The sequence below is a fragment of the Pongo pygmaeus genome, chromosome 1, assembly GCF_028885625.2.
Source record: "Pongo pygmaeus isolate AG05252 chromosome 1, NHGRI_mPonPyg2-v2.0_pri, whole genome shotgun sequence".
Classification (NCBI taxonomy): Eukaryota; Metazoa; Chordata; class Mammalia; order Primates; family Hominidae; genus Pongo; species Pongo pygmaeus.
This window is the reverse complement of record NC_072373.2, coordinates 159,857,789-159,866,219: the sequence shown is the minus strand read 5'-3', so window position 1 is coordinate 159,866,219 and position 8,431 is coordinate 159,857,789. Positions and strand designations below refer to the sequence as shown.

Genomic DNA, 8,431 nt, shown 5'->3' with positions numbered 1-8,431 from the left:
TTCCTGCAGGGATGTTGCTGTTAGTTGTGTAAAAGCAAAAGCATTTTGCATAAGGATGTTAGGCTCCAGTAAGTTTTTCAAAGCCACATTATCTTTCTCATTAGGGGGAGTTTCTCTCTGTACTTTAAAAGAAGAAAATGATGCTTGAAAAAGCTCACGATTGACTAACTTTTAGGAAGCTGCCAGAGTTGTGCATAGACGTCCTCACTATAGTAGCTTCGTTATGTCTTACCAATAATTTAACCTTCACTTCTAGTCATCGTTTCATCATCGTAAGCACTGTGTCATTACAAAGTTCAGTGTACCTAAAACGCAAGCTGTGACTGATGAGAATTCAAGCTGCAAACTGGGCGGCTTCGGCAACTGTTTGCTTAACCAATCTCCACGTTGTGGCTTACGTCTTTCAGCACCGCACTCAGGGCAAAGGGTGGTGGTCAGAGGTAAGCACCACAGTAAGAGAAGGCTATTTATGTGGTCTGTTTACAGTTACCCGGTTTCGACACTAACCCAGCTTTCGGCCAGGTCTCGGGCGAACCTCCGGCCTGAGGTCACACAGACGCCCGGGTGGCTCTCAGGAACCAGCATGGCAGACTTCTCAGGACAGGTACTCAGGAATTTCGCCCGCAAGGACTAACACCACTTGGACCCAGGGACTCCAGCTTCACTCCACTTTGTGCACTTGGAGGGGCGGTCGCGGTGACGTTTCAGGCAACGCCTCTGCTGTCAGCCAATAAGGAGTGGGAGACGCGTCGGGCCTTCGCTCAATGGGCCGCGCTGGTCCCGCCCCCCTGTGATCGTCTCGCTGATAAAATCCACCCCACAATCGCCGTGTCCCGCTTTAGTTCGCTCGCAGTCGTCTCTGGCTGCGTGCTTTAGCTCCTTCTTACCTGATCCTTCTGTCTCTCCCAACCCCGGACACCCGGCTTCCTGGTTATATCTTCGGTGTTCTTTTCCTCTCTCCTTCTTTCGCAGTTCAGCATGCAGGAAAAAGAGGCCTCCTCACAAGGTTTTCTGCCTCACTTCCAACATTTCGCCACGCAGGCCATCCATGTGGGCCAGGAACCAGAGCAATGGACCTCCAGGGCTGTAGTGCCCCCCATCTCACCGTCCGTCACGTTCAAGCAAGGGGCGCCTGGCCAGCACTCGGTGAGCTGGGTCTGTCTGGGGCTGTCCACAGTTGGGCGGGAAAAGAGAGATGGCTTATGAATTTGAAAGGCATGTAAGTAATTTATAATATGACTTATAAATTAGGAAGGCAACCGAAAGATGTTTCTACACTGTAATTCTTGCAGTACAGCTTTGTATCAGATAGTCCAGTGATCGTATTTCTTTTGGTAAGCAGGACTGAAAGGAGCCGTTTGTCCAACTTGCCATATAGATTTGGCCTGAAATTCACGTGATTTTGACAAATTCGCAATTAAAAATCGAAGGTCATAACTTTTTTGAGTTACCTTTAGCAGAATAAATTTTAAAGATGTAGTACGGAGTCAGCTTAAAGAATATTAAGGGTCTGATAACTTGACTAGAATTAAGATTGTTCCCAGTAGCTGTATTAATAGTTACTGAGTATCTGCTATGTGCCAAATACATGCTTGTATGTATCATGTGTATTACATATATTGTCTCATCTAATTCTAACAACCCTAGTCTGAATGAAATTCTCATTTTTTCCCAATAAAACAGCTGAGATTTACGGAGTTAAGTAACTAGCCTTAGACTAGTAAGTATTGGAGCTGGAATTCAAACTTTAGAAACTTGAGGTTGCTTTAGGAACCAACTCCTAGGCACTCAGCTACACTATGCTATCTCTAATAATGCTAGTAACAATTTAGCCTATTGCATCATTTAAGCACTGTGGCTTAGTGATTAAGAACACAAGTCATGACCCGGTGCAGTGGCTTACGCCTGTAATCCCAGCACTTTGGGAGGCTGAGGCGGGTGGATCACCTGAGGACAGGAGTTCGAGACCAGCCCGGCCAACATGGTGAAACCCCATCTCTACTAAAAATAAATAAATTAGCCAGGCATGGTGGCGGGTAGCTGTAATCTCAGCTACTCGGGAAGCTAAGGCAGGAAGCTGAGGCAGGAGAACTGCTTGAATCCAGGAGGCGGAGGTTGCAGTGAGCCAAGATCTCACCATTGTATTCCAGCCTGGGCAACAAGAGCGAAACTCCAACTCAAACAACAGAAAAAGAGAACACAAGTCTTATAGTCAAAGGCTAGGTTTGCATTCTGACACCACTTCTTCTGAGCTGGGGGACCTTGGGCAAGTTAGTTAACCTGTCAAAGCCTCTGATTGATCCTGTATAAATGGGGATAATAATAGTATTTACCACATAAGTTGTTGAGATGTATTTAAGGCTGTATGGTACATAATAATTACTCGATGGTAATTCGTTTTTTCATGATGTTCACATTTACAGTTTCCATTTGATCCTCACAACAACCAGGTCACAGGGCAGGACAGGCATTGTGTACTTTTTATAGAAAAGGAACTGATACAGACTCATACATGAATGATCTGTAAAACCTGTGAAGGAGACGTCTTTGTTAATCACGTAGCTTTTTTCCCCCTTTTGGTAGCATACTTGATGGATCTTGGAGAATTTAAAAGTTGCTGAGATTTGTAAGAATTAGTTAAAGTCTGTAAGTCCAAAGTCTTGATTATGCTTTGGAAACCAATTTGGTGTGTTATATAAGTTGAGGAAAATCCTTATAGACAGTCCTTTGTTTTGTGAGATAGAGTTCTAAGGCCATTTCTACAACTGGTTTAGAATACTCTTTACTGTATTTTAGAATCAAAATATGTACACAGCATCTCTTTCTTTCTTTCTTTTTTTTATTTTTCAGAGAGAGTCTTAATCTGTCACCCAGGCTGGAGTGCAGTGGTGCGATCTCGGCTCACTGCAACCTCTGCCTCCCGGGTTCAAGCGATTCTCCTGCCTCAGCCTCCCAAGTAGCTGGGATTACAGGCACCTGCCACTGCGCCCAACTCATTTTTGTATTTTTTTTGGTAGAGACAGGGTTTCACCATGTTGGCCAGGCTGCTCTTGAACTCCTGACCTCGTGATCCATCCGCCTCGGCCTCCCAAAGTGCTGTGATTACAGGTGTGAGCCACCACGCCCGGCTCACAACCTCTCTTTGAAACATGAAGTTTGTTTCTTGTGTAGGGTTTAATGAATGTGTAGTTGCCCAAGCTTTGGAACTTAGTGCAAAAGTTAACCACTCAGGTGTGATGTAAATAATTAAATGTTTCCAGGAAGCCAGCAGGGATGGTTAAATCCACAAAAACTCTGCTGAATGTATTTTTTTTTTTTTTTTTTTTTTTGAGACAGACTCTTCCTCTGTCGCCCAGGCTGGAGTGCAGTGGTGCAATCTTGGCTCACTGCATCCTCCACCTCCTGGGTTCAAGTAATTCTCCTACCTCAACTTCCCGAGTAGCTGAGATTACAGCTACCAGCCACCATGCCCAGCTAATTTATTTATTTTTAGTAGAGACAGGGTTTCACCATGTTGGCCAGGCTGGTCTTGAAATCCTGACCTCAGGTGATCCACCTCCGAAAGTGCTGGGATTACAGGCATGAGCCACCACGCCCAGCCCTTTTTAAAAATTAGTTAAGACCACTAAAGGGAATTCGAAGAGCTGAATGAGAAACATGAGGTACCTTTCTGTGGCAGAAGCCACATGAATCCAAACTTTTTTTTTTTAAACTGCTGGGTACAGCAGCAGGTCATGGTAAGAAGGTGATGGTGGGGAGTGGTAAGGATATCCTGGAGCCCTATAAAACATGTCTCTCAGGCTGGGCGCGGTGTCTCGTGCCTGTAATCCCAGCACTTTCGGAGGCTTAGGCGGGTGGGTCATGAGGTCAGGAGATCAAGACCAACCTCGCCAACGTGGTGAAACCCCGTCTCTACTAAAAATGTACAAAAATTAGCTGTGTGTGGTGGCGTGCCTATAGTCCCAGCTACTCTGGAGGCTGAGGCAGGAGAATCGCTTGAACCCGGGAGGTGGAGGTTGCGCCACTGCACTCAAGCCTGGCAACAGAGCGAGACTCCCTTTCAAAAAAAAAAGTCTGCTCAACTTGTCATAAACAAGGGCACATAGCAACAAAACTTTTAAAAGTTATTATTGTTAATACTGGGAGCTTCTGAATCAGAAACAAAGGTGAAAGAGTGGTTGTGTTTTGTTATGTGTTATGTGAAGCAGAGGGAGAAAATTATAGGACTTCTAATTAATGTTCAAATCCTTGGTTCGCAATCCGTTTTTGACACTCCCTAGGTACTATTACATTTGGCTTCACTTTCCTCAAAGCCAGTCATAAGGATTAGGAGAATGACTGGATGAATATAGCTAGCAGGGTGCCATATATGTAAAAGGAGAATAATGCAATTTTTTTTTTTCGAGGCAGAGTCTTCGCTCTGTCGGCCAGGCTGGAGTGCAGTGGCATGATCTCGGCTCACTGCAACCTCCTCCTCCTGGGCTCAAGCAATTCTCCTTCCTCAGCTTCCCCAGTAGCTGGGATTACAGGAATGCAAATTTTTAAAAAGTATTGTGTGGAGCTGTTTTGCCAGGAATTGCTCCCTATGCTTTGAGCCACTTTTGTAGAGCTAAGATGTGAATGAACGTTGAGCATTGGTAGGATATGATCATAACTTCCTGTTGTATGCTAAATAGAACTTGAATCAGCCTGATGAGGTGGCTCACTCCTGTAATCTCAGCACTTTGGGAGACCAATGTGGGAAGATTGCTTGAGGTCAGGAGTTCAACTCCAGCCTGGGCAACATAGCTAGACTGCCTCTGCAAAAAATAAAATTAAAATATTAGTTAGGCATGGTGACGTGCACCTGTAGTCTTAGCTACTCAGGAGGCTGAGATGGGAGGATTGCTTAAGCCCAGGAGTTTGAGGCTGCAGTGAGCTATGATTGCCCCACTGTACTCTAGCCTGGGCAATAGAGTGAGGTCCTATCCTTAAAAAAAAAAAAAAAAAGAAACTTGTATCACTTAATCACTTATTTCTTAGGAAATGAAATACAGGTTAGAATTAGGTTTATTCTGTTGGCTCATGCAAGTCCCTTTTCCTAATGTTTCCAGATTAATGAAAAAAGGTGAGTCTAACATAATAAATATACTAATAATAAAAACTGCCATTTATTTAGTGATTAGCATGTGCCAGGAAACATGTAGTGAATTTGTGCATTATCTCATTTTATCTTCACAACAATTTTATGAACTAGATATCTGTATTTTATTCCCATTTTACAGATATTGAGATTGACTCTTGGAAATGTGAAGTAACTTACCTAGTATCATGCAGCTCATAAGTGGCAGATCAGAATTCACATAGAGTTTGTTTGACTTGAGTATCTTGACTATAGCCACAGCACTGTTCTGCTTCTGTATTAAAGCAAGACATATCATGACTAAAGAATAGAAACTCATTATGGTAGGGTGAAACTATAGTTGTCTATGTTAGTACTCTGATAATAAACTTAAATCTCTTAGGATGAACTCAAACTTGTTTTTTTCAGGGTTTTGTATATAGCCGTTCTGGAAATCCCACTAGGAATTGCCTTGAAAAAGCAGTGGCAGCACTGGATGGGGCTAAGTACTGTAAGTAATTTCCATTTCACAGTCTAGAATCTATTTTTAAATGTATAGAGAAAACCATAGAGGAACAGAATGTGGAACTGAAAAGAAACAGGTTTGCTAGTTCAAAATTCCTGTTCTACTGACTTTGAATTATTTGCCCAAGGTCCCTCAGTTGGTATAATATGCATATGTGTAATCATCAGGTAAAAATACATATGAATAGAGGACAAATGAATAAAGGAAAAAATTCACATGAATACTACATTTATTAATACTACATTTATCATGTAGTATTCATGTGAAAACAATCTTCATCTGAAACTGTCAGTATAAATAAATAAATGGAAATTAAATTTAATAATACCACCTATTAGAATATAAAATCTTTTTTTGAGACAGGGTCTCTCACTCTGTTGCCCAGGCTGGAGTGCAGTAGCACAATCTCTGCTCACTGCAACCTCCTCCTCCAGGGTTCAAGCGATTCTCCTGCCTCAGCCTCCTGAGTGGCTGCGATTGCAGGTGTGCACCACCACACCCAGCTAATATTTTTGTTTTTGTTTTTGTTTTTGAGACAGAGTCTTGCTCTTGTCGCCCAGGCTGGAGTGCAATGGCAGGATCTTGGCTCACTGCAACCTCCGCCTCCTGGATTCAAGAATTCTTCTCCTTCAGCCTCCCAAGTAGCTGGGATTACAGGGGCCTGCCACCACGCCCAGCTAATTTTTTGTATTTTTAATAGAGATGGGGTTTCGCCATGTTGGCCAGGCTAGTCTCGATCTCCTGACCTTGTGATCTCCTGCCTTGGACTCCCAAAGTGCTGGGATTACAGGAGTGGGCCACTGTGCCCAGGCTTTTTTTTTGTATTTTTTAGTAGAGATGGGGCTATTTTGGCCAGGCTGGTCTTGAACTCTTGGGCTCAAGTGATCTGCCCACCTCGGCCTCCCAAAGTGCTGCGATTACAGATGTGAGCCACCGCACTTGGCCTAAACTTTCTTATCCTCTGGTTTTTTCACCTAATAATTTGTGCCTAAGAATAGCACTAAAGTTATTTTCAGTGGTCAATAACTCCTGATAATGTGCTGTCAGAGATTAGAGATTAACTCCCTAAACTTTTTTTTTTTCATGAAGAGAGTCTTGTGTATTCATTGTGATTACACTTATCAGACAAATCTCAGGTCTGATTGCAAGTTTTGTTAAAATATTTACTGAATTGCATATTCATATAATGAATGTATGAATCATATCTTTGCTGTATTCTTTATGTTTGAAATTTTTTTTCTTTCTTTCTTTTTTTTTTTTTTTTCATATGGAGTCTCCCTCTGTCACCCAAGCTGGAGTGCAGTGGTGCAATCTCAGCTCACTGCAACCTCCACCTCCTGGGTTCAAGCGATTCTCCTGCCTCATTCTCCCTCGTGGTCGGGATTACAGGCATGTGCCACCATGTCTGGCTAATTTTTGTATTTTTAGTAAACACAGAGTTTCACCCTGTTGGCCAGGCTGGTCACGAAATCTTGACCTCAAATGATCCACCTGCCTTGGCCTCCCAAAGTGCTGGGATTATAGGCAGGAGCCACCACGCCCGCCTGAAATTCCTTTAGTTTGCTATTTTTAAACTGTAATTTAACTGGCAATAGACCTTTTATCTCAGATATTTGTAAAGAATTATTTTCTTGAAGTGTTTCAGAGAAATATTATTACCAAGGCAAAACTGACTTAACACAAAAGTATCTGTCCACATTGTACATTTTTTATTTCAAAGATATCTTATTCTTGAAATAGAAAAGGAGATTTTGTAATGGTATTAATCAGGGGCCTCTAGCAACTCAGCGGTGATGGCTTCCTATCTTCATTGAAGTAAGTCAGGTAAATACTTGGAGGTGTGTTGTAACCTAGAGGCCTGACTTTTCAGCTTACTCTAACTTGATTTTTATTTTAGGTTTGGCCTTTGCTTCAGGTTTAGCAGCCACTGTAACTATTACCCATCTTTTAAAAGCAGGAGACCAAATTATTTGTATGGATGATGTGTATGCAGGTAGGTGACCCCTCTCATTTATATTGTGTAAACTTGTATTTTACAGATAATAAAGTGAGCCCTGAATTAATATTAACAATGTTGCCAATATTTTTGATTATTTATTATAGTTTACAGGTGTGACGGGTACCTCTATGCTCTCTCAGACTTGGCAAAAGAGGAGCATAAACACTTAGGGTCCATGTTCTGGAACTGCTTATAAGAGAGATTATTTATTTATTTGTTTATTTTGAGATAGGATCTCGCTCTGTCACCCAGGCTGGAGTGGAGTGGTACGATCTCGGCTCACTGCAGTCTCCGCCTCCTGGATTCAAATGGTTCTCGTGCCCTAGCCTCCTGAATAGCTGGGACCCCAGGCGCGTGCCACCACACCTGACTAATTTTTGTATTTTTTGTAGAGACGGGGTTTCGTCGTGTTGGTCAGGCTGGTCTGGAACTCCTGAGCTCAAGTGATCCTCCCTCTCCAGCCTCCCAAAGTTTTGGAATTACAGGAGTGAGCCGCCTCACCTGGCCAGAGATTATTTAATAAGAATAGTATTTAAGGTGCTAGAATGAATACGTAGCACTTGATCAACTTGCAGACATATTCTGCTCTAGAGAAGATAAGGTTTAGAGAGACAGTGTTCTCCTGTAACTTAATTTTTACCTGTAATAAAGGTGAAATACAACTCAGGTTACTCTCAAGAGCTCAACCCCACACATCCCCTTTTCCTGTTTATTTTTTGTTTGTCACCACGGAAACTTTCAAAAATTTGTTGAGAGATATGGGCCTTTTTTCCCAAAAAATGTTCTTAAGACTACACTCAGTGAT

General features: G+C 42.5%; 1 protein-coding gene across 1 annotated transcript in view; it reads left to right on the top strand.

Moving 5' to 3' along the window:
• The first annotated feature begins 663 nt into the window (after positions 1-663).
• CTH (cystathionine gamma-lyase) overlaps positions 664-8,431 on the top strand; it is a 29,143-nt gene continuing 21,375 nt past the window's right edge. The window contains exons 1-3 of the mRNA XM_054482920.2: positions 664-1,146; positions 5,531-5,612; positions 7,525-7,620. Of these exons, the coding sequence (XP_054338895.2) occupies positions 979-1,146; positions 5,531-5,612; positions 7,525-7,620 (346 nt within the window). The 5' untranslated portion in view covers positions 664-978. The remainder of the gene's footprint in view (positions 1,147-5,530; positions 5,613-7,524; positions 7,621-8,431) is intronic.